Source organism: Heterodontus francisci, chromosome 6, assembly GCF_036365525.1.
Source record: "Heterodontus francisci isolate sHetFra1 chromosome 6, sHetFra1.hap1, whole genome shotgun sequence".
Taxonomy (NCBI): domain Eukaryota; kingdom Metazoa; phylum Chordata; class Chondrichthyes; order Heterodontiformes; family Heterodontidae; genus Heterodontus; species Heterodontus francisci.
The window spans coordinates 40407063-40434585 of NC_090376.1; the positions used below are offsets into that span (position 1 = coordinate 40407063).

Genomic DNA, 27523 nt, shown 5'->3' on the forward strand with positions numbered 1-27523 from the left:
CAATTCAGTACTCTTATTTCCAGACCCTCTATGTCCTCTTCCATAACAACCTTAAATCTTAGAGTTATGGTCACTATCCCGAAATGCTCCCCCACTGACACTTCTACCACTTGTCTGGCTTCATTCCCTAGGATTAAGTCCAGTACCGGTCCTCCTCTTGTAGAACTCTACGCGCTGGCTCAAAAAGCTCTCCTGAATGCACTTGAAGAATTCCGCCCCCTTTAAGCTTTTTGCACTAATACTATCTCCTCTAACATAGGGAAAGTTGAAATCCCCTATTATTACCCTATTATTATTGCACCTCTGAGATTTGCCTACATATCTGCTCCTCTATCTCTCCCTGACTATTTGGAGGCCTGTAGTACACTCCCAGCCAAGTGATTGCCCCCTTTTTGTTTTCAAGTTCTACCCATATGGCCTCATTTGAGGAACCTTCCTTACTGCAGTAATTGACTCCTTGATCAACAGTGAAATGCCACCTCCTCTTTTACCCCCTCCCTTGTCATGCCTGAAGATTCTATATCTTGGAATATTGAGCTGCCAGTCCTGCCCTTCCCACAACCATGTCTCTGTGATAGCAATATTATCATAATGCCATGTGCTAATCAATGCCCTCAATTCATCTGCCTTACTAGTAAGACTGCTTGCATTAAAACAGATGCAATCCAGCCTTGCATTTTTCACTTGTGCCTTAACAGGTCTATATTTGCTCTGCTTCCAGACTGGCTCAGTTTCTCTTCTATATTTGACTGTACATCACACCCTACTGTAACTCCACTCAATATCCCATCCCCCTACCAAATCAATTTTAAACCACCCCCGCCCCCCAACAGCACTAGCAAACCTCCCAGCAAGGATGTTTGGCCCGTTTCGGTTCAGGTGCAACCCGTCCAACTTGTACAGGTCCCACCTTAGCCAGAAACAGACCCAGTGATCCAGGAAACTAAAGCCTTCCCTTCTGCACCATCTCCTCAGTCACGCATTAATCTGCTCGATCCTCCTATTCCTATACTCACTAGCACGTGGCACCGGGTGTAATCCAGAGATTACAACCTTTGAGGTCCTGCTTTTTAATCTGCTACCTAGCATGTGCATCGATCTTTGAAGGTGGCAGGACATATTGAGAGAGTGGTTAGTGAAGCATATGGGCTTGCATTGATGTTCACTGGAACATTGCAGCATGTAGTATACCGTATTCGCTGCTCGCAATGTGGTCTCCTCTACATTGGGGAGACAAAACGCAGACTGGGTGACCGCTTTGCGGAACATCTCCGCTCAGTCCGCAAGCAGGATCCTGAGCTTCCGGTTGCTTGCCATTTCAACACTCCCCCCTGCTCTCATGCTCACATCTCTGTCCTGGGATTGCTGCAACGTTCCAGTGAACATCAACGCAAGCTCGAGGAACAGCATCTCATCTACCGATTAGGCACACTACAGCCTGCCGGACTGAACATTGAGTTCAATCATTTCAGAGCATGACGGGCCCCCCATTCTACTTTAATTTTCCGTTACTTTTTCTTTTTTTACAACTTTTTTTTCATGTTTATTTCATTTCATCTTAGTTTGTTCAGTTTGCTTACCCACTGTTTTTTTTTCATGTTTGTACTTGCTGCTGTTCAACCTTTAGTCCGTTAACACCCTATTTGCACTAATGCTCTGTCTTTCAACACACCATTAACATATTGTTTGCTTTTGTTCCATGACCTTTTGGTCAGCTATGTGGCCTTGTCCAATCTACACCTTCTCCTTTGTTAGCTCTTGCCCCACCCCCGCCTCACTTGCTTATAACTTTGACATTTCTAATATTTGTCAGTTCTGAAGAAGGGTCACTGACCCGAAACGTTAACTCTGCTCCTCTTCAGTTGTATTGCCTGTATGCCTCTGTCTCTGGCCCTCGTAGATTGGTCAGTAGCCATCTCTTCGAGGGATTTCCCTTGTCCCTGAGAATCCAAGCACAGCGTTTGGGGGAGCGGAGTGAAGATCTGCAGCTGCCTGGACTGGCAGAAGTAGTAGTCATGACAGCTGCCAGGAAAGCAAGCACATACTTGGAGGAAGCTCTTGTTGTGCTTGCAGACCAGCTGAACATTGAGGGAGTGGAAGCCCTTCCTTGAAAGATCTGACTGGCCAGTCACTGGGCTCCATAGTGCAATCGCTGATGCCTCGCACTTGGGGGAATCCAGCGATGGAGGTGAAATCCACAGCTCTCTGTGCCTACATGGCCATGTCTGTCTGGAATTGAATGCACTGCCCAGCTCTTTTAAAACAGGGCATCAGTGATCTGCGAGATGCAGTGGTGTACAGCCATTAGCGAGGTGCCATCAAGGACCCATGTGGGAAGTTTAAGGCCACTTTGACTTTAAACAGTTACAGGCAAGGAGTGGCGAGCAGTGCTGCGAGGTGGGAGGTCCTTGGTGACAAGGGCACAGATCTCTGTGACCATCTGCCAGCAGAGTCTCAGTCTCCTGTGGCATTGGTTCTCAGCCATCTCCAGGTAGCTCCTTTTACGGCGGCAAACCCTATGTGGATGGAATGGCCTCTATGTCCTTTCTGCCCCTTGTTCCTCTCCTCTGCCCTCCTGATGCCTGGGGCTCTGCTCTTGCTGCAGTGGGCGTTGCTCCTCATTGCCACTGGGCCCAACATCTAAGAGTTGTGCACCCACTGCCAGCTGCTGTCTTCCTTGTGTTCAGGTAGTCTCCCAATTGTGTTTGGCAGCCTTGCCCCCTTCTCTTACATCCCTGCAATGCCAGGAGGGTGACAATCCCCTGCACTGCCCGGGTGCTTACTGCCCAATCTCCCTGCAACCTGTGCTGAGCCAGTGGCCCTTGTTTCCCAATGGCCAAGTTTCTCCACTGACCACCTCCATTTAGCTGGTCTGCCCCAGACAGCGCATGCAGCCTACCTCAATTGGGCCTCTCCAATCTCTCTATCATCAATGACCAATACTAGTGCCACCCTGCCGATCTCAAGTGCTTCCTCCTCCACGGCAGTCAGGGTGGGCATAGCTGCAGGTCCACCCCCTGTTCGCTGCCTCTCCATGGAGTTGTGTGCTCTCTTCTTCTGCAATGAGAAAGGGCAGAGCATTAGCTGTGAGAATTGAACTGATTGCTGAGGCAGAGGAGAGGAACAAGGGGCAGGAAGGACATGGAGGCCATTCCATCCATATTGGATCCGCCACCGTAAAAGGAGCTACTTGGAGATGGCTGGGAATTGAACTGATTGATGAGGATGGTGGGTGAACCTCTGAAGAGGGTGGCTATGAGGAATGGATACAAGGCGGCAATAGGATGGGGATCAGTGTGAGTGCTGTTTCTTGACAAGATGATATGAGGAGGAGGCTAGAGAGAAAGGAATGTGTGTGACAGAAAGGTGTGCTCGGTCAAAGGAGTTCTGTGCAGGAGAATGCAAGGGAAGTAAAAGAGTGATTACTGCCAGCTAACAGTTGTACAACCCTCACCTTGCTGGATCTCATGAAGTCATTAAATCTTTTGAAGCCCTCGATCCAGGTCTAGGGCACCACACTCCTCCTGTTTACTGCCTCTACTACTTATAGCCATGCCTGCCTGGCGAGGCTGGCTGGCCTCCTTCTCCTGTCCTCAGGGAATAGGACTTCTCTTTGTGTCCTCATTGCATTCAACATGATCTCAAGGGCCGAGACTGAGAATTGGGAGGCAGCCTTCCCACATGCTGCAGCAGTTTCATCCTTCCTACTGCTATCTTGAATGCTTCCTTCAGTTCTGCCATTATGAGTCGGCTGCGGTCTCATTAAATAGAGATCCTTCATTGCTTGTTTAGGCACAACATCCTGCCTGCCCTCCTTGATTGGTCAGGGAACCCAGAGGCTGAATGATAATGCCGTGGCTGTGAGAAAGAGCCTCGGCAAAGCCCATCAATTAGTGAATCGGGTCCCTGACCCGCAAATGGTCTCATTGTTCCAGCAGGGACCAAGTGCAGAAAATTCTGCCCCATGAATAGAATGCAATTACACAGAATGTGGGCTATAATTTGAATCAATATTCCAGATGTTTGCTTGATTACTTTGGGCGGCAGAAGTATTTTCAACTAGGTTTCTCTTCTTGGAGTGTAAATGTAATTGATTGCCTTCAAGAAAAGGTAGATGAGTGAATTAGAGGTGGTAGTTTTCCCAGGCAACGGGAGGTGGGTTTGGATGCATGTTGGGAGTTAAATCCCTAAAGGTGATGTTGGGTTGGGAGCCCGACATCATTCCATTCTTTTCTGCTTTCATCCGGGAACCCCTGTGCAGCTGGCAGGTAAGGTATTAAAATTTTTTAAGTAGCTAATTAAGTTATGTTTTAACCAAGGACTCTGGCTTTAACAGCCAGAACCCCTATTTCCTGAGCTGTTCGCAACTCGCCAGGGTCCACTTTAATGAAACAGACAGGTTGGGAAGCCTTTGATCAGTGAAACTGAACAGCTCCAGGTATGGCCAGGTGAGAGGCTACTGCTCACAGCACTCCTTCTCAGAGAATAGGTGATTGCCAACTTCTTGGAAGTTACTTCACCTGTCTGGCACTTCACTTCAGTTACACTTCCCTTCTGCCAGCCTTCACCATGGCAAGGGAGCAGCTTATGCAGCTCTATCTTGCATCCCTGATGAAGGGCAAGAGGAGCAGCAACACCAACACTGACAGCAGCAGCAGTGGGAGCAACATGAGCAGTAGCAGTGGCTGCCTTTTCCTCAGATACACGCCGCTCCACAGGGCTGGACACAGAGATCCAGCTCGAAGGAGGCGAGTTTCCCAACACAGGGTCTACAGGCAGAGGATCAGCTCTCTCAAAATGTGAGAGCACCAGTGTCTCAGGAGGCTCAGGTTTTCATAACGGTTGATCCTGACATCTGCAGCCTCAAACTCCTTTCCAGTGGGTTAGATGGGCAGGCATTGCCAGTGGCCATCAGGGTGCCTGTCACTGGGCGGACGACCCTTTCTGGTCTCTGCCTGTGTGCTCTCTTCTCCTGCAAAGAGAGAAAGCAGAGAGTTGTGAGTGTTAACAATGGCTTCTGTGGGGAGCGGGAAAGCACAACATTTGTGGAGAGCGACTGTGAGGCATGGGTGAGAGCGCTTAGGATGAAGGTGAGTGTGAGTGTTGGCTGCTCAGATGGGGACGTGAGGAGGTGCTGGAGAGAGAGGAATGAGTGGAGCTGCAAGGTGTGTTGTCCTGAGAAGTGCTGCGCAGGAGAATGTTGTGAAAATCAGAGTGCGGGGCTTGGTACTTGAAGTGTTATGCCACTCACCTTAACTGCCCTCCTGAGGTCCTGGATCCTCGGTGCATTGGCTCCAGGTTGGAGGAACAACATTCCTGCTGCTGATTTCCTTGGTCAGTTCCATCCACGCCTGCTTGGTTGGAGAGGTTGTCGTCTTCCTCCCATCCTTGGAAGAGCTCACCTCACTGCAGTCCCTTGGATCCTGCAGCAGGACATCCAGGTAAAAGTGAGACACCCGGGGAGCAGCCTTCCCAGATCTTTTCTCCATTCCTGTGGTTGCTGCAGCCCCAAGAATCCATGTCCTGTTGAGGCATTGTAACCCATGGTCCCTTTAATTAGAAATTCTTCCTTTCAAAGATCCAGTGTATCATCCCACTCACCATCCCTTCTGCCCCCAATTGGCTGGGAAACATGGAGGTGGGATTCTAATGCCATGGGCTGAATTTTTCCATGGGCTTTGTGACTCCGACATCAGGCCGAAAAGCGGGTCCCAAGCCTATACTCACTGGCAGCAGGACCAGCTGGTGATTTTACTTCAGGTGGCCTCCTAATTGGCCACCTGCTTATCCGCCATCCAGGCAGACGCCTGATACTGCCAGCCCAATCAGAGGGCAGGCAGCTCTGAAGTCTTAGCAGTGCCATAGGGAGAGGTGGGCGCTGCTGAGGCAGGCAGGAGAACTCTGAGCCTCTCCAGGTAACTAGATTTAAAATAAAAAATTCAGAGGGCTAAGGGTCAGTGGGAAAGCCCTCCGGGGGATCGTTGGGACCATGAGGTCTGCCTTTCCTGTCTGCAACCCCCTCTTTGGGCCATGGAGCTTCTGGCTCTGATGGCCCCTGGGCTGCACAGGGAGGCAGTCTCCATGAAGCTAGTGGCCTCCCAATACGGTGGGAGGCCACTCTGCTTTGGCAAAATGCCAGCTGTTCTGAATCAGATAAAGGGCTTCTGGAAAGCCTAATGGAGAGGTCAAAGGGTTCCTGACCCACTAATAGTGGCCATTTCAGCAGAGACCAAGTTCAAAAAATTCTGCCCAGAGTGTATGGTCAGACAAATTGTATGTGATTTGTAAAAGGAATAGATCAAATAGCCTTTTACTGTTTCTTACACTTTGTTTTTAATATGAAAAATGGAAATGTTGCTTTGGTGCAGTAGGAGGTGCATTAATATTGATGATATGCCACACTACTGGATTAGAGTAAAGAGAGCTTTACTCTTCATCTAGCTGTGCAACAACCTGGCATAGAACTACTTGTATAATGTTCTTGAGAGGCAAAAGTGAAAAATGTCCCATTCCAGTATTCACAGTCCTTCGCCTTGATTATTATAAAACTGCCAAAACAAGAAAAATTTCCATTTGTTTTCCAAGAATAAATGCAAGTACATGATTTCATAAATAATGAATCTTCCCAAGTATTGTCCAAATATCACACATAATATACTGATTACTGCATATCTTTATGTTTCATTTTAATGCAATGCATTTTTCTATATTTATGGAAGAATTCATTTTAAAGACATGACCATGCTGCAATAAAAATGATTCATCTCACAGCAAAGCACTTATTAATGCAACAATCTCTGATTAGTTCCATGGGCGATGCAAGAGAATAGGCTCTCTAAAAGCAAGTCTCAAATTACTTTTATGGAGTCCCAGAGGAGCTGGAGTGCACCTCCGGCGCCTACAAAATAATTGGTGCTACTGCCGGCTCGAGATACCCACCCTCTACAATTGCAACCTCCCATCCTGCAACCCACCTTGCGGTTGGCAGATCTGGCTCAATTTCCAGTGTTCAATCTGGCGAGTTCCATTGGGACAGCTTGTGGTGAATTTAAATGAAGCCATAGTCCCAAAATCACAGGAACCACTTCACCACCAGAATGGGTGACTGATCAGCACACTCTGTCAGTTGCCTGCCCACATGTCAAAATCCATCCCTCTGTGCGCACAAGGTGACTTAAATTATAGGAACAGGAATAGGCCATTCAGCCCATCGAGCCTTCTCCGCCATTTAATATGATCATGGCTGATCATCCACTTCAATGCCCTTTTCCCCACACTATTCCCATATCCTTTGATGCCATTGGTATTTAAAAATCTGTCAATGTCTACTTTAAACATACTCAAAGACTGAGCTTCCACAACCCTCTGGGGTAGAGAATTCCAAAGATTCACAACCCTTTGAGTAAAGGGTGGCACAGTGGTTAGCACCACAGCCTCATAGCTCCAGGGACCCGGGTTCAGTTCTGGGTACTGCCCGTGCGGAGTTTGCAAGTTCTCCTTGTGACTGCGTGGGTTTTTCGGTTTCCTCCCATTGCCAAAGACTTGCAGGTGATAGGTAAATTGGCCATTGTAAATTGCCCCTAGTGTAGTTAGGCGGTAGGGAATATGGGATTACTGTAGGGTTAGTATAAATGGGTGGTTGTTGGTCGGCACAGACTCGGGCTGAAGGGCCTGTTTCAGTGCTGTATTTCTAAATAAAAAAAAAAAAAAAATGAAGAACTTCTTCCTCATCTCTGTCCCAAGTGGCTTCTCCCTTATTTTGAAATTGCGGCCCGTGATTCTAGACTCCCCAACCAGGAGAAACATCTTACCGGCATCTACCCTCGCTATCCCTTTAAGTATTTTGTAGTTTCAATGAGATCACCTCTCATTCTTCAAAACTCTAGAGCGTACAAGCCCAATTTCCCCATTTTCTCTTCATAGGATAGTCCCACCATCCCAGAAACAAGTCTGGTGAACCTTCATTGTACTCCCTCTAGGGCAATAATATATTTCCTAAGACAAGGGGACCAGAACTGCACACAGTACTCAAGGTGCTATCTAACCAAGGTTCCAAACAATTGAAGCAAGACTTCACTACTCTTGTTTTCAAATCCTCTTGCGATAAAGGCTAACATACCATTAGCCTTCCTAATTGCTTGCTGCACTTGCATGTTAGCTTGCAGTGACTTATTGACAAGAACACCCAGGTCCCTTTGTACATCTACACTTTCTAATCTTTTACCATTTAAGAAGTACTCTGCACATCTATTCCTCCTACCAAAATGGATAACCTCACATTTTTCCACATTATAGTCCATCTGCCACGTTCTTGCCCACTCACAAAGTCTGTCCAAATCCCCTTGAAGCCGCTTTGCATCTTCCTCGCAACACACATTGCCACCTAGTTTTGTGTCATCTGTGAACTTGGAACTATTACATTTGGTCCTCATATCCAAATCATTGATATATATTGTGAACAGCTGGGTCTCAAGTACTGATCCTTGCGGTATCCCACTAGTCACAGCCTGCCAACGCGAGAATGACCAGTTTATTCCTGCTCTCTGTTTTCTGCCTGTCAGCCAATCCTTAATCCATGCTAGTATATTACCTCCTATTCCATGTGCTTTAATTTTGCTAACCAACCTCCTGTGGGGGAACTTTATCAAAAGCCTTCTGAAAATCCAGGTATACTATACCCAGCGACTCCCCTGTATCAATTCTGTTAGTAACATCCTCAAAAAGCTCCAACAGGTTCGTCAAACATGATTTCCCATTCATAAATCCATGTTGACTATCCCCAATCAGATCATTATTATTCAAGCATCCATTTATCATATCCTTTAGAATAGGTTCTAACTTTTTCCCTACTACTGATGTCAGGCTAATAGGTCTGTAGTTCCCAGTTTTCTCTCTCCCTCCCTTCTTAAATAGTGGGGTGACATTTGCTACCTTCCAATCTGCAGGAGTCGCTCCAGAATCTATAGCATTTTGGAAGATGATCACCAAAGCATCCACTATCTCCATAGCGACCTCCTTCAACATTCTGGGATGTAGAATATCAGATCCTGGGGACTTATCAACCTTCAGCCCCATTAATTTTTCCAATGCAACCTTCTTACGAATACTAATTTCCTTCAATTCCTCATTCTCCCTAGTCACTTGGATCTCTAATTCTGGGAGATTTCTTGTATCTTCCTTAGTGAAAACAGACACAAAGTAATCATTTCGCTTCTCTGCCATTTCTCTATTCCCCATCACAAATCCTCCTGACTCTGCCTGTTATGGACCCACACTTGTCTTAGCCAAATGTTTCCTTTTTACGTACCTATAGAAGCATTTACTGTCCATTTTTATGTTTTTTGCTAGTTTACATTCATACTCTATTCTCCCTTTCTTTATCAGTTATTGGTCCTTGTTACAACCAGGTGAGAAGTGTGTCCAGGGGTCTTTTGCTATCTTTACCTTGTCTTAGTGTAACAGGGTTTAATTTTAAACACACTGTGTTTTAAGCTCCCCTTATTGTGAATCCTTGTTCACAGTTTTCCAATTTTAAGACAAAGAAACCAATTCACACAGGCTCTCTCAGGTGTAAAGAAGAAAGATTAAATGTTATTAAAACTTAAACTTTAATACGGTTCATGCCTACGGATATACGACGCGCCCACGCTAACTTGCACATGTAATTTACACATGGAGATAGGAACAGAAAAGAAAATATCTTGTTACGATGCTTCGAGCTCATGGTTTAGTCTTTTTTGTAGGTAGTCTTGCTTTCGTCAGGACCCAGTGTTCTACTTAAACTTTGTTCACGTAGGAAACTTTTCTCTTTGCCTTTCACATTTCTTCACAAGATTCAGTTCCCTGAGAGATAAGCAGGCAGACACAAGAGGAGGTAATTCTTGCTTCAGTTCCCAGAGAGATCTTTCCTCCATGAGCACACGGCTTTGTCTGAGTTCAAATCCTTTGTGGTAAGTTCAAATTCTCTGCAACAGCCAATTAGTCATGTGACTAAAACTGGTCTGACACTTCTTCTGTGTATTAGGGAAGCAACGACTGGGTCCCTTTTGCCCCAACACTGCTAGTACTATGCAAGTGTCCTTCCAGTCAGGGGCTTGCAATTTTAAGTTTTAATGTTCGTGTGGCGAAATAATGTGTGCCTCAGTCTTCGTAGGTGGGGTTTGCCTGATAGTCCTCCTTTGCTGTATTCTAAAATCCTCCCAATCCCCAGGTTTACTACTATTTCTGGCAACTTTATAGGCCTTTTCTTTTAATCTTATACAATCCTTAACTTCCTTTGTTATCCATGGTTGACTGCCTTTACTTTTGGGGTTTTTGTGCCTTGGAGGAATGTATAGTTGCTGTAAACTATGTAATAATTATTTGAAGACTACCCATTGTCTATGCACTGTCATACCTGTTAATGTATTTTCCCAATCTACCTCAGCCAATTTGCCCCTCATACCTTCATAATTTCCTTTGTTCAAAATTTAACACCCTGGCTTCAGATTGAACTACATCACTTTCATACATAATGTAAAATGCTATCATATTATGGTCACTCATCCCTAAAGGTTATGTTACAAGAAGTTTATTAATTAGCCCTTTCTCATTACATAATACTAGATCTAAAATAGCCTGTTCTCTAGTCGGTTCCTCAACATACTGCTCTAGAAAACCATCCCTAACATACTCCAGAAACTCGTCCTCCACAGCATTAGTGCTCACTAAGTTTACTCCATCTATGTGCAGATGGAAGTTAGCCATAATTAGTTTATTACCCATGCTACTTACTTCCCTAATTCCCTGATTAATACCATGCCCCACACTACCACTACTGTTTGGTGGCCTATAAACAACTCCTACCAATGTTTGCTGCCCCTTGCTGTTTCTTAGCTCTACCCAAACAGATTCCACATTTTGTTCTTCTGATCTGAGATCCTCCCCTACTAATGTACTGATTCCATCCCTTATCAGCGCAACACCACTTCCTTTTCCTTTTTTCCAATCCTTCCTAAACGTTGAAGAACCCTGAATATTCAATTTCTAGTCTTGGTCACCCTGTAGCCACGTTTCCATAATGGCAATTAGATCATACCCATTTACCTCTAGTTGTGCCTTTAAATCATCTACCTTGTTGCGAATGCTGCATGCATTCAGGTCGAGTGCCCTTAACCTGGTCTTCTTTATATTATTCTGCATTCTAAACTGAGTTGATACTTCTTTGTTTTGCCTACCTTCTATTGTCGCTTGCTACATTTATACCTCCTGTTACCAACTTTATATCATTCCAATTTGAGCTACCCCTCAGGTTCCCATCCCCCTAACAAGCTAGTTTAAACCCTCCCCAACAGCATTAGCAAATCTCCCTGCGAGGATATTAGTTCCAGCCCTGTTAAGGTGTAGCCCGTCCATCTTGTACAGGTCCCACCTGCCCCAGAACCCGTCCCAATTCCTCAGACATTTGATGCCCTCCCTCCTACACCAATTCTCCAGCCATGTGTTCAATCGATCAATCCTCCTATTCCTATGCTCATTGGCACTGGAAGTAATCCTGCTTTCTAGGTCCCACTATTTAATTTCCTTCTTAAGTCCCTAAAATCTGCTTTAAGAACATCATTCCTCTTCTTACCTATGTCATTGGTATCAATGTAGATCACAACCTCTGGTTATTCACCTTCCCCAGAAGGATGTCCTGCAGCCGCTCCATGACATCCTTGACCCTGGCACCAGGGAGGTAACACATCATCTTGGAGTCACGCTTAATGCCGCAGAAATGCCTGTCCAATCCCCTGACTATCGAATCCCCTATCACTATTGCTTTTCCATTCTTCTTCTTCTTCCCTTCCTGTGCTGCTGAGCCACGAGTGGTGCCACGGACTTTGCTCTGGCTGCACTCCCCTGAGGAACCATCGCCCTCACCAGTATCCAAAATGGAAACCTGATTAGCAAGCAAGATAGACTCAGGGAACTCCTGCACTGCCTGCCTGGTTCTCCAAGACTGCCTGGCGGTCACTCATTCCCCCTCTGCCTGCATTTTCCTAATCTGTGGTGTGACCACATCCCTAAATGTGCTCTCCACATAGTCCTCTGCCTTGTGGATGCACAATAGTGACTCCAGTCACCGCTCAAGTTCCGAAACCTGGAGCTCAAGCTTCTGCAGCTGGTGATGCTTCCTGCAGATGTGTTTGTCTAGGACACATGGTGCGTCCATGACTTCTCACATACCACAGGATGTACATTCCATTTGGCCGAGCTGCCCTATCATACTGTAACTTTGAAAACATTTTATTACAATGAGAAGTAGAATAACTTACCAGTTACTCACCAATCAGCTTCTTCCCCTATACCGAAGAGAGAGGCAGTTACTGGAGGCTGAAAAAAGGTAGAAAAAGGAAAAGAAAGCAAGGAGCCCCTCCCTCACACACCAACTCCCACTTTACACTCTGTGCACTCAAAGTAGCTCTCAGTGCAGATAAATTTATTTTCTTAATTAAGTTATACTTCCCCCCCCTTACCGAACTCCCTTCTTCTCACTCTGTGCCCTCCAGCAGTCCCTTGAATTTATGTACTCTTAAAACAATGCTGTGTCAGCTCTGCTGGAGCTCAGAAACCAGTTTAAGCTAGCTACCTAATTAACTAGCTACAGCTACTCTCAGAGAGCTTGTATACCCCTGTTTAAAAACTGTAAGAAACCTAACTTTGCTCTTAACTTCAAGAGTAATTTCAATTAATTGCTAAATGTAACAAAACAAAAACTAGACTTCAGAGAGATTAACCCTTAAAATCCACTGACTTACCAAACTCCCTTCTTCACACTCTGTGCCCTCTAGCAGCACTCAGTGCAGATAACTCAATTTTCATTGAAACAGCACCTTACAAGCACAATTAAATTTGTACTTCACATTTGCAGATTGCTTTGGCGAACAAAAATTCCCATACTGGGCTTTATCGGTCATGATAACTACCCAGTCCCAATGTACACTGCCGAAACTATCACCTATAGTCCCAGAAGGCAAGTTACTGAGACAAATGAATTCCAGATTTAGTCACTGGTTTCATATCTAAACATGTACATTCACCTTTGCTCCAACACCTGTCTGTAAGTTATAGTGATTTTAGTAGCACAAAATGTCCAATTTAATAAAATCACTAGTGAAACCATTTGAATTAACAAAACCGAGGATAGATTTATCTGAACTATTCTCTTTAAACTTAGCACAGGGTGGGAATGAATTTGGTACATATTGCTCTGTGAATCCTTTGTTAAAAATGAGTCACCTACCCTAATTCTAGCTGATAATTTAGTTGACTACTTGGTGTTGGAATGAGGTTCAAAATCTGAAAAAGTACATCTTTGTGCACAATATTCCTTATCTTTTTGAACTATTAAAATACCCATTACTATTTGTAAATGTGTTACATTCATTGTAACAAATGGGGACACTATAAAAGAAAAGATACAAAATCAAAACCCTCAATGTAGTGACTATTGATTATTGGGTCAGAGACCAATAGAAAGTGGATATTATAATTAAATTTGGGAATTTTGGGGCCGTTAAGTCCTTGAACAGTTAGTGTTCAATGGTTGCTTATGAATCCTATAGCAGATGATATTTCTTCTGCAGCACTGCTAATGACTTTCAGTAATAATGTTATAAAATGAGAGGCTCATTTTGATTTGACAAGTACTACTCCTGGAGTTTCTGACAATATATTGGCTTAATCACTTCATTTTGGTGTACTCATTTTTTGACAGCAATATTTATAGCCTTAGAAAAACTATCTGTTGGATAGGTAACAGCAATTTTCGCTGTAGTATAACTATGCCACATTGATAACTGATTTTTGATTACCTTGAAATGATCTAGATATAATTTGTTCACCATTCACGATCAATTGGAAAATTCTGACCAAAATTCTGAAACTGCCTGCATCCTCAATTACATCCCTTAGACTTAATAGCATTATAATGGAATGTCACAACTTCAGCCTATTTGTCATAATCACGATGACAGCATGTGCTTTCTTTATAAAAAATTACCTCATTGTGTACATTCCATTCTGCAGTAGACCCCAGTAACTTAACTCATGGTCAGACCTGTGAATGCATTTATGACAGCAACAACAATCAATGATGGCATGGCGGAAATCTCTTCAAGATGTTGGCTGTCACAAGGATGGTGAGAAAAAAAAACCATGGGCTTGCTTCCACTGCCTGCTGGCTCTTTTCTCACTGTTTTATTGGAATGAAGCTGGAGGCCTAGGAAAGACAATGGGCTGGATCTTATGTAGCTGCTGCCGTCGTAAAAGATTGTGGCCCACAGGCACGGCTTTCACTCCATGGAGCCGCCGCTATCTTACACATGGTGCCCATTAACATGGCCGGGGTGGACCACACCCCCCCCACCCCCCCCAATGACATGGAGGGGGCTGGCGAGCTGTCCCCAGCAACACAGGTTCCAGTGCTATTTTTAAAGGGCTTAGAGCCCTAAATGACAATTAAAATCTTTAAAGGAACAGTGAATTCAAAATTATTAAAAGTAGTTTAAAATATCTTTCCAGCCCCTCTCCCACCCCGCCCCCCAATAGCATTACATGTCATTCCTGCCCTTTCCCCCAAAAATACTTACCTTGAATATATGACCTTTGCCCCCCCGCTGCAAAGTTTAGATCCTTTTACCTTTACCCCATCCCATCACCCCCTAAACCAATCAAGTAAGTTTGACCCTGCTCCCTCCCGCACAGATAAACTTCCCTCCTCCCCACAGGTGGTGCACCTCACTTCCCCGGATGGGAATTCGAAGGCGTGGCAGTGCCGGCCGCTGGGATGAAGATCGCGGCAGCACTTCAGGAAGCAACAGGAAAGTCATTAATTCAGGTAAGTAAATTAATCTGAATATTTAAGTGACAGTCTGCCACGAGGCCACGCTGCCACCGTCAAGATCAGGATGGGCCTTGATGGCATCGAGGTCTGTGGTGGGCCTCATCCGGGCTAATCTTCATGCCCCCTCTATCACGGAATCCGACGTCGAAGCCCCAATAAAATCTAATCCAATGGTTTAGAATACATTAAACTTATCAAGATAAGAGTGCATTACAACTTTTACACATCAAATTACCCTTTACATTTCACTAACACAATAGCTGATCTGGAGACTCCTTCTGTCTGCAGCCAAGGACAAAATCTCAATATTTCCATTTGATGAGCACATACAGGAGGTCCAAGTATTTAATTCCCTGGTGTTCAACATGCTGCAAAGTGTTATTTGCACCAGCTACAAAAACAGTGTTAACTAACAAAGAAACAAGAGGACAAGCTTCTTTCACTTCAATAAGAGTGACAAGGTAGATTCAAACCAATAGGGAAATTCCAAGCTGGGGGGGGGGGGGGGGGGGGAGATTAAGGCTACATGGGAAATTGAACAGCTAAAGATATGGCACAAGAGGTTACAGATAAAAGTAACCTTCATCACAGAAAATCCTAGATCGGAATAAACTGGAAATCATTTTAGCAAATTAACGATCCAAAGGCACATGGAGTGGCCAAACATCAACAGTTTTGCCAGCTCCCTGAAACAGCTGCCTGTTGAAGTGCCACGTTCGCGCAAGGAGAAATTATGAACTGTAAAATGAACTGATGTATCAAACTCAAAATGGACACTTTTTGTTGCAAAACAAGATGGAATAAGCTGTCAGGTGACCTCTCCTGTACTGTAAATACACATGGCAACTGCTGGAACCCTGAACCAATCATCATACCTGTTCAAGTGTTGAAGAAAGCATTATAAATGTAAATGGCCCATTCAGTATTAATGGCTACCCCGCTTCAACAAGTTGGGCTGACAATGACTTTGCACACAGAAATTCCAGACTCAAACGCAGGATAAAGGGTGTGAAAAAATACCACTTTATCAAGTCAGCATAGTGATGAGCAATATTCAAATCCATTGTCTAACAATAGCCACTCTAGCAAACACCATTTATGAAAACACAATGTGACAGAAACTTTGGTCACCTAGCAGAAACCAAGTCGTTGCTAAGGAGTTTAAATAAGAGACATCTTCTGTACAGAAAGACAGAAGCCAGGAGTAAGAGAGGGACCCAGCCCAGCTAGAAGAACTCTGTCAGAATACCATCTATAAACTACGTAGAGGCAGAGACAGACGCCCTTTAAAACTCCCTACCTGTGAAATTGTAACAAGATTTTTGCTATTGAACTGTGACTGAAATTTGACCAAAGAAGTCTGCAGCAAAGCATCTGTACACCTGAAACTTTCCAAAGTTTGATGTCAGTGAACTTGGAAAAAGGTGAAACAGGCCTGCAACATTTTTTAATTTTCCTCCTGGGGAAAATGTTGGGTTTGTATTAGTAGCATTGTAGGGTATTCTAGAGAAAGTCTTAGACTCTGGTAAAGGTTAACTAACAACTCTCTTTTATTTACAGTTACTATATACACTCTCCACAAGCCACGTAAGCTAGCATCCTTTGAACTGCTATACCTTCTTCTTCTCAAGCCTATCTCATGTGACTGTCACATCATCGCTTGTACAGTGGGAGGGGTCTCTCACTGTCTTTGGTATTAATCCTTTACATCTTTATACTTATTTTAAAACCATCAGATCTAAATGCATGTTATCTTTTAACCTTTGTCTTTTCTTGTGTTTGTGTGTGTTGCGAATATTTTCGGATATTGTTTAATAAGCATTTATCTTTCTTTAAAACCTATAAAAAAAACCTGTCATTTGTCTGTTTATTGATTATTAAAATGTTCCAGGGTTAAAACACAATTCTATTAAAAATGCCATCTTCCGTCAGTTGTGAGGTGAAATAGGAGAACCATCCCTATCATTTCCCACCTGTCCGTAACAGAGGCCAAACAGAAGAAAAGAGAAAATGACAGAGATTCTGCAGCTCCAACGCCCCCAACAATCCATTCTCGAAGCTCTTAGGAAGGCTTATGCCACAATCTCCAGGGTTTCCTGCTCCATGAGACTTAGACCTAAATGGAAGCTATCCCTCTTCCTGTTTGCTTCTGGTTTGACAGCTCCATCAAGACTGGTGAATTTGTGTGAGGTATGCTTGTATGTGCATAATGAATGCAATATTCAGCAATCAGTACACAGGACGTAGAAGTGTCAGAAAGCAATAATACAACAGAGGGTGATATTTGCTGGAAATTACAAGCAGTCGGCATAGCTTTCCACGTGCAACCAGGTGACAGCAATATGCTGCATGTGCATCCTGTGAAAGCAACTGCTGATAGTGGAGCTGAAAGTCGAAGGAGGGTAGACTTACTTCCCATTTCTAATTAGAGTATGGGCAAGTGGAAAGGAGGGTGGGGGTTCCTATGGTTGTGGGGTAGGGGATGGGTGGAGGGGTGGTGGGGTAAGTGCTGTGGAAAGTTGTGATGCAGAAATGAGGCATCTAACAAAATATGTTCTTAACCTGGGTAAGCAGATTAGATGATTCAATTTTTTCACCATTGCAACCATGTCCTGGTTTTGAAATCTCCCTGCAGGCTTGCTACAGTGCCTGCCTTGGCACTTTAGTTCTAGTGGAATAGAAGAGGTCCTTGTGCACCCTCACTTCCTGCAGCAAGATCACCATGGTAGTGTCTGATAATCTCGACGCCTGTGCCTGTGACATGGCAGTCCTTCAGGTTCACCTCCCAATGTATGGAACAAACAATGCCCTTGCTTTAAGATATGCAGCTTCTCTTTATATTGAAGCTGAGTGCATCTTGTCACGAACACGTACTATGCTGACTGTTTTTCATTCATCATCAATCGGCTGGAAATCTGAATTAAATTTTAAAAAGGAGTAAAATGAACAGACAAAAAAGCAGCTAAAATGGCCACCGAAATTTGCATCAAAATCCCCTGCATTCCAAGACATTGGGAGGGAGTCAAATTGTGTGGCCATTCCCTTTTAAAACAATGACTTGAGAAGTTTGGAGTGGCTCAGCTGGCCAGTCTCCATTAACAAGACATTAAAGGCAATCTTGGGACATTAAACTGGTGGAGATGAACTAATTAAGTTGCAGGGGTGAAGGTGGTAACTTCCCAAGTGATTTTAGAGAGACCGAAAGAGGTCCCTGGCATTTTCCCTGACTGTGTGGTGACCTGGCCCTTGGCCAAGCAAGCTCTATCAGAGGAAACTGAACTGGCACTGCAGATGAATGACCAACAACATCTTTCCTCAGCCATACAGTGCACCAAAGAGGTATCTTGAATTCCATCGAGGTTGCGAGAGAGAGAGATTATTTCCAGCCAATACAGCTGAACCCTGCTGAGACAAGTTGGAAGCTAGCTGCAGCATAGACAAGAAAGCGCCTTTGTAAAAACAACTCTTCTACTGGTGAGAAGTGGCCTAAGATATCATCACTGTCTTCAACCCAAAGTGAACCGCCAGGAGACTGCAACAGTTCAACGAATGCCAGACAACCAGCAAGCAGGTCAGCAACTTTAAAAATTCACCTTCCAAGGGGATCCCTCAGGTTATTCCTGAAAAACCAGAATTTTACAGCCTGAACTCTGAACACCTCTTACCCTGTACTTTTCTATCTATCTTCTCGTGAGTGCATGTGAGAGTGAATGCATGCATGAGTGGTGTTCACTGAGCTGAAACATTAACTCTGCTTCTCTCTCTACAGATGCTTCCAAACCTGCTGAGTAGTTCCAGCATTTGTTTTTATTTCAAATTTCCAGCATCTGCAGTATTTTGCTTTTATATTAGTAGACGCGGGTGTGGATTTGAGTGCATAATATGCTGAGAGTCATGTGTCTTGTCCTCCATTTTGTTGTCAGCACATGTACCAGTCTCTTTAAAACTGTTCCAATTATTAAAAACTCTTCAGTTTGGTTCTGTATTTTCATCACTGCACTTCTCATGAGCGTGACAACAGTCTTTGTCTCATCCCATCGAAGTCAGCCTTACCTAAATCAAGAATCTTAGCAGCTGTTTCATAGAGTCATAGAGTTATACAGCACAGAAACAGGCCCTCCAGCCTATTGTGTCCATGCCAGCCATCAAGCACCTATCTATTCGAATCCCATTTTCCAGCACTTGGTCCATAGCCTTGTATGCTATGGCATTTCAAGCACTCAATTAAATAATTTTTAAATGTTGTGAGGGTTCATGCCCGTACCACCCCTTCAGACAGTGTGTTCCAGATTCCAACCACCCTCTGGGTAAAAAAAAAACTTTTCCTCAAATCCCCTCCAAACCTTCTGTCCCTTACCTTAAATCTATGCCCCCTGGTTATTGACACCTCTGCTAAGGGAAAAAAAATTCTTCCTTTCTATCTTATCTATGCCCCTCATAATTTTATATACCTTAATCAGGTCCCCCCCTCAGCCTTCTCTGCTGTAAGAAAAACAATCCCAGCCTATCCAGTCTCTCTTTATAGCTGAAATGCTCCAACCCAGGCAACATCCTCCTCTGCAGCCTCTCCAATGCAATCACATCCTTCCTATAGTGTGCCGACCAGAACTGTACACTGTACTACTACTGTGGCCTAACTAGCATTTTATATAGCTCCATCTTAACCTCCTTGCTCTTATATTCTATGCCTCTGCTAATAAAGGCAAGTATCCCATAAGCCATCCCAACCACCTTAACTACCTATGCTGCTGCCTTTAGTGATCTATGGACAAATCCCTCTGACCCTCTGTACTTCCTAGGGTCCTGCCATCCACTGTATATTCCCTTGCCTAATTATTCCTACCTCATACTTCTCAGGATTAAATTCCATTTGCCACTACTCTGCCCATCTTACCAGCCCATCTATATCATCCTGTAATCTAAGGCTTTCCTCCTCACTATTTACGGGACCACCAATTTTCGTGTCATCTGTGAACTTACTGATCATACGTCCTATATTCACATCTAAATCATGAATGTACACTACAAACAGCAAGGGTCCCAGCACCGATCCCTGTGGAACACCACTGTTGACAGGCTTCCAATCGCAAAAACAACCCTCAACCATCACCCCCTGCCTCCTGCCACCAAATTTGGATCCAATTTGCCAAATTGCCCTGGATCCCATGGGCTCTCACCTTCTTGACCAATCTCCCATGCGGGACCTTATCAAAAGCCTTACTGAAGTCCATGTAGACTACATCAACTGCTTTACCCTCATCTACACACCTAGTCACCTCCTCGAAAAATTCAATCAAATTTGTTAGACATGATCACCCCCTGACAAAGCCATGCTGACTATCCCGCCTCTCCAAGTGGTGATTAATCCTGTCCCTCAGAATTTTTTCAAATAGTTTCCCCTCCACTGATATTAGACTCATTGGCCTGTAATTACTTGATTTATCTCTGCTACCCTTCTTAAATAATGGTACCACATTCACTGTCTTCCAGTCCTCTGGCACCTCTCCTGTGGCCAGAGAGGATTTGAAAATTTGTGTCAGAGCCCCTATCTCCTCCCTTGCCTCACATAACAGCCTGGGATACATCTCATCTGGGCCTGGAAGTTTATCCACTTTTAAGCTGCTAAAATCACGAATACCATCTCCCTTTCAATGCTAATTTGTTCAAGTATACCACAATCCCCCTCCCTTATCTCTACACCTACATCATCCTTCTCCATAGTGAACACATATGAAAAGTAATCATTTAAAACCTCACTTACATCCTCCAGCTCCACACACAGATTGCCACTTTGGTCCCTAAAGGGCCCTACTGTTTCCCTGGTTATCCTCTTGCCCTTAATATACTTATAAAACACCTTGGGATTTTCCTTTATCTTGCCCGCCAATGTTTTTTCATGCCCCCTCTTCACTCTCCTAATTACTATTTTAAGTACCCCCTTTTTTTTCCCTTATCCAAACCTCTATATTCCATGACATCCAGGGTTCCCTGGACTTGTTGGTCCTACCCTTCACCTTTATGAGAACATGTTGGCCCTGAACTCTCACTATTTCCTTTTTGAATGACTCCCACTGGTCTGATGTAAACTTTCCTACAAGTAACTGCTCCCAGTCAACTTTGGCCAGATCCTGTTTTATCATATTGAAAAAAATCGGCCTTACCCCAATTCAGTACCTTTATTTCCGGTCCATCTTTGTCCTGTTCCATAACTACCTTAAATCTTAGAGTTATGGTCACTATCCCCAAAATGCTCCCCCACCGACACTTCTACCACTTGCCCGGCTTCATTCTGTAAGATTAGGTCCAGTACCACCCCTTCTCTTGTAGGACTTTCTGTGTGCTGGCTCCCTTTCAAACACTATGTTGAACTCCACTATATGATGATAACTATTAGATATATGTTCATGCACCACAAGAACACAAGAAATAGCAGCAGACACCGACCATTTGGCCCATCAGGCCTGCTCCACCATTCAATATGATCATGGCTGATCTTGGGCTTCAATTCCACTTTCCTGCCCGTTCCCCATATCCCTCGAGTCCCTGCGAGACTAAAATTCTATCTACCCCAGCCTTAAATGTATTCAATGATGGAGCATCCACAACCCTCTGGGGTAGAGAATTCCAAAGATTCACAACCCTTTGAGTGAAGTAATTTCTCCTCATCTCAGTCCTGAATGATTGACCCCTTATCCTGAGACTATGTCCCCGTGTTCTCGATTCCCTGACCAGTGGGAACAATCTCTCAGCTTCTACCCTATCAAGCCCTCTCAGAATCTTGTATGTCTCAATTAGATCACCTCTCATTCTTCTAAACTCCAGAGAATATACACCCAATTTACTCAGCCTCTCATCATTGGACAACCCCCTCATCCCAGGGACCAATTTAGTAAATCTTCGCTGCATTGCCTCCAGTGCAAGTATATCCTTTCTTAAATGTAGAGACTAAACTGCACACAGCATTCCAGATGCGATCTCACCAAAGCCCTATACAATTTTAGTAAGACTTCTCTATTCCTGTACTCCAATCCCCCTGCAATAAAGGCCAACATGCCATTTGCCTTCCTAATAGCCTGCTGCACCTGCATATTGACTTGTGCATTCCTTGTACAAGTACCCCCAAGTCTCTCTGAACATCAACACTTATCAGTTTCACACCTTTCTATTTTTACGACCAAAGTGAACAACTTCACACTTCCCTACATTATACTCCATTTGCCATCTTGTTGCCCACTCAATTAACCTGTCTATATCTCTTTGCAGCCTCTCTACGTCCTCCCGTAGCTTACCTTTCCACCAAGTTTTGTATCATCAACAAACTTAGATCATTACTCTCTGTCCCTTCATCCAAGTCATTAATAAAGTGTAAATAGCTGAGGCCCCAGCACTGATCCTTGTGGCACGCCATTATTCACTGCCTGCCAACTTGAAAATGCCCCATTTATGCTCACTCTCTGCTTCCTGTCTGTTAACCAATCCTCTATCCACACTGTATATTACCCCCAACACCATGAACCTTTATCTTGCCTATTAATCTTTCATGTGGCACCTTATCAAATGCCTTTTGAAAATCCAGGTTTACATCGACTGGTTCCCCTTTATCTACCTTACTAGTTATATCCTCAAAATAAATTTGGCAAACATGATCGCCCTTTAGTAAAATCATGCTGACTTGTTCTAATCATACTATGCTTTTCTAAGTGCAAAATGTTAAGACTCCCTTAATAATAGTTACCACCATCTTCCCAACAACCGATGTTAGGCTAACTGGCCTGTAGCTCCTTGTTTTCTCTCTCCTCCTTTCTTGAAAAGCAGCGTAACATTTGTCAACTTCCAATCTGATGGGACCATTCCTGAATCCAAGGAATTGTGGAAAATCATAGCCAGCACATCCACTATCTCTGCAGCTCTCTTTTTTAGAACCCTAGGATGTAGGCCAAGTGGTCACAGGGATTTGTCAGATTTTAGTCCCTCAAGTTTAGGGGCAGTACAGTGGTTAGCACCGCAGCCTCACAGCTCCAGCAACCTGGGTTCAGTTCTGGGTACTGCCTGTGCAGATTTTGCAAGTTCTCCCTGGTGCTGCGTGGGCTTCCGCCGGGTGCTCCGGTTTCCTCCCACAGCCAAAGACTTGCAGGTTGATAGGTAAATTGGCCATTGTAAATTGCTCCTAGTGTAGGTAGGTGGTAGGAGAATGGTGGGGATGTGGTCGAGAATATGAGGTTAATGTAGGATTAGTATAAATGGGTGGTTGTTGGTCAGCACAGACTTGGTGGGCTGAAGGGCCTGTTTCAGTGCTGTATCCCTAAATAAGTTTCTCCAATACTTTTTCTCGACTGATATCAATATCCTTAATTTTCTCACTCTTTATGGCCCCTAGGTTACCGCCTATTTCTGGTATGGAACTTGTGTCTTCTACTGTGAAGAGAGACACAAAATATTTGTTCAATGCCTCTGCCATTTCCTCATTCCTCATGATGATTTCTCCTGTCTCTGCCTCTAAAGGGACCAATGTCTACTTTAGTTACTCTCTTCCTTTTTATGTACTGTTAACTAGATATGGCTCATTACTCATTACTAAATCTAATAGGGCATGCCCCCTTGTTGGCTCTTGGATATATTGTATGCCGAAATCTATCCCGGACACACTCAGGAAATTCACTATCTTTCTGTCTTCTGCTTGTCTGCTTATCCCAATCTACATGAAAGTTAAAACCCCCCATTAAAACCACTCTGCCTTTACTACATGCTTGTCTAATCCCTGCATTTATACAATCTAGCACTTGACAGCTGTTACCAAGGAGCCGACTCACAACCCACTACAGTATTAAATTATTTTCCTCTTACTTTGACCCACACATTCTCCATTTCCTGCTTACCTCTCATTATATTCTCTCACATCATTGAACTGATTTAATTCTTCATCATTAATTCTGTCTTTGAAAATGTAACTCAAGCAATGACTTAAACATTGATCCTTCCCAGTGTAAACTAACAATGATTAATAACCAGCAATAAAAAAAAACTTATTCAGCAAAACATCAGCAAACTGCAGTTTTCATTCCTTGTTATAGATTATTTAGCTATTTACTGTTCATAGGAAGATGTTTATAGATGCATCTACACTGCCACTTTCTCATTAATAACGATCAGTTCTGATGCTCATTGATCAAAAGTGAATACGTCAGGACCTTCAACAACTTATATTTATATAGCACCTTTAAAGTAATTCCCCAAGGTGCTTATAAAACAAAATATGACAGAGCCACATAAGCAGTTATTAGGTCAATTGACCAAATGCTTGGTCGAAAAAGTAGGTTTTAAGGAGTGTCTTAAAAAAGGAAAGCGAGGTACAGAGGTGTAGAGAGGCAATTCCAAATGTTAGGCAACTGAAGGCACGGCCAGCAATGGCAGAGCAATTAAAATGAGGGATGGTCAAAAGGCCAAAACTGCAGATATCTCGGAGAGTTGTGGGGCTGGAGGAGATTACAGAGATCGGAAGGGGCAAGGCCATAGAGGAATTTGAAAACAAGGATGAGAGTTTTAAAATCAAGACAGTTTGACCGAGAGCCAGATGTAGATAGTATTCCAAAGATAGGAAAATTAGTTTGTAATGTTTTGAGAACTTGAAATTTAGCTGCTCAGAAATAGCGGACCAGGTGGCGCACCTTGTGGATATATGTGCAAGCACATGCCCATAGCTGCTTTGAGAGTCGGTTTAGTGCGAGGTGCAATCAGTAACATAATTCAAGTCTGCTGATTGATATCGGAATCTGTAGTGCAACTGCTGCACCCTATAGCTACTTTATATTATAAGATCGGTCTGGCTTGGGGACCACTATTGGTGGTTAGGGTTCCTGTTAACTGTGGGTTTAAAAACCTGGTTCGGGTCAATAGAAAGCTCAGATTAATCGATCGGATTGGGAATTGCTGTTAGGAAATCCTGTTTTTGATCGACAAATTTAGTTACTATAAAATTAACATTAACTTCTGAAGTTAAAGGGCAGTTTGGCTAAATTCAGAGTTAGCAGATACAGAATGTTGCTATTAACACTGGGGTAGAATTCACAGCCTTGTTTTCAAATTGGGCTAAAGTAAAACAGCGATGTTACCACCAAAGCACAGAAACTGCAGACTCCTCCCGATAACACGCCAAAAGGAAACAGCAAAATATTCCTCCAGGTCCCCAGGTTATTCGACAATTACTCTCATGAAAAAGAACAAAAGCTTCTGAAATGAAAGACTATTGGCGCAGTTTTTAGTTTGGGTGGGGGTGGGACAGATTTAATGTGTTTTTTTTTGTACCGAATTAATAAATCGACAGATTGGAAGGCAACATTCGTTTTGTGAAAACAGTTGATTGTAATGTCCAGTTTGGATTCCACTCAAAATATATTACGAGTATTCCGCCTTGGGCAACTCGCGTTTCTGTTCAACAAATGTGGAAACAGCTAAAAAGTGACAAAGATCGCTTTTCAAATTAACGTCTCAACATTGCCCATAAATTGTAGTCTTTCATGTGGCTAACTTTCCAGCCGCGTGCCGTACTGTCCAGATGTAATTTATAGAATAAAATACTTTCGAATGTTAAGCGAAATCACGTTTCAGAAATGCCTTGAAGGTTTCACTCAAACAAACGTTTACACTTACAGAATTTCTCAATAAAGTACAAAGCAAAGAAGACAATCGGCCCAAATCAGCTCGATTACTTTCTTAATGCCGTACAATAAAGTGCATACAGATCTTAGCAAGCGATTGGGAGGCTTGTCTTCAGCAACGTCAAGCAGAATGTGATATCGATTGTGATATCGCCCACTCCCCTCGAGTAATCTTCGTTTCAGGCTTAGCTCAGTTTCTCCCCCCTCCCCTCCCCTCGAAACTACAGCCGATAAATGTCTAGCTAAAACCTTCGGCAATCTCGACTGACATTACTGGGAGGATGGGGGAATGGTGGTGTGCAGAAAGGAGGAGGTAAACGTCTAAAATTCGGCAAATTATGACATTAGGAAATGAATTAAATGTTGTGGGGTTTGGCTTTGCAAAGGTTACTGTCATTTATCTCACTGGACAGACATACTTGAACCCACTTGTTTCAATATTGTGAAACACGTTCATTTTCCAAAATCAGGTATGGCACTATTCAGGGTAATGTGTGTACCGCTTGTACCCAGCCTTACCCTAACTCTAAACCGCTACTATTATTACTAGTCTTTGCCCTAATTTTAAATAGAACTTTAAACTCACTCTACGGTTTGTGCTATCCTTACCATAATTAACCCTTATTCAATGCTACCGTTTGGTCTTTCCTTCAACTAACACCAAACCAAGCCACCACTGCTAATCCATATGAACTGCAGGCATGTTTCCCACTTACTATGACCACGTCTGATACAACTACTATTGATACAAGAACTTACTCGAATGATAATCCTAAAAGACTACTTACTTCCACCAAGCCATTCTCTAAGTCTAAAACAACCATTAATTCTGCAATTTTCAGGTGACGCGACTATGTAATTGAACGAAAATACTCTCTGGCACGTTCACACAACAAAATAATAAGCGTCGCAGCCTTTGACAAGCAGCGGAAATTAATCGTAAAATGGTAGAAAAGACGTCTTACCATTTAGTTGACCGAGCACAAACAGATAAGGAAGTATCATCGCGGTGTGTGTACGGGCCAACAACGGCGAGAGACGCTGTTCGGTTCGCATGTTCTCTGCTTCGCATCTCCGGCTCCTGCTAATAAAGCCAGAGTCCAAGAGCCGCGCAGGCGCTGCTCTCGGACCGACAGGATCTGTGCTGAACTGCAAGGTAACAAGGAGCTCGCACTTTATTACAAAGGATATCTGTAACCTGACTACCTTCAAAAGAAACTCCCACCTCTAATCATTTAGTGCTCAGTGTTAGTCGGAGTACACTATCTCGTTATGAATTACGGGGAAATTACTGTTTCGTCTCTGTTACTGAAAGAGAAAGACAACACTGTCCGGTACTAAGACACTGTATAGAAGCCAGTGCTGCTAGTTTGCCGTTGACAAGTCAAACCTGCGATACAAAATTACAACAATTCAGTTACGAGCCACTTGAAAGGGGCTCTCTGCACTCCCTAGGACAGCAGGATCCTAATTACTGAGTGAACGGTCATCAAATGATTTACAAGGGATCTCAAGCATGAATTCGGAACTTGTATTTAAACTCGTTATAACATGGCAATCGCTAACACAAAAAAACTCGATAAATATTATAATTTTGACACCAATTATAATTATAACACCAATTGTAATGTGTCCTTCAACTCGATCGAATTTTCCAGATCTATTTTCAAACCAAATATTGACAGGTCAGGTCAAATTGTGCTTTGCTGAATGTCTATGTTGCAAAAGTCTTCACTTGATATTCACACCGGTTTACGGTCACTCCTGTGAGCAGATCTATTTTGCTCTAAGATAAGGAGAATTCTTTTATTACCCAAAATATGTATACATGATACAGTGATCTAGGGTCCTAACAATAAGAGCCCTTTATGTGTAGGGCTACTTGTGCCCCACGAACATTTCTTTTGTTTTCTGGAAGGTAGTCGAAGACAAGTTGTTACGACCGGGTGAGAAAGAGGTCTCGGGTTCCCTTTCAGCCTTCACCTGGTCTTACCACTTCGAG

The 27523-nt window shown here is 43.6% G+C and overlaps 1 protein-coding gene across 1 annotated transcript in view; it reads right to left on the reverse strand.

Moving 5' to 3' along the window:
* The window catches only part of rxfp2b (relaxin family peptide receptor 2b), a 264102-nt gene extending 237525 nt beyond the window's left edge, over positions 1 to 26577 (reverse strand). Inside the window, 1 exon segment of the mRNA XM_068034408.1 lies at positions 26487 to 26577. Within this exon segment, the coding sequence (XP_067890509.1) occupies positions 26487 to 26577 (91 nt within the window).
* Between the last annotated feature and the right edge of the window lie 946 nt (positions 26578 to 27523).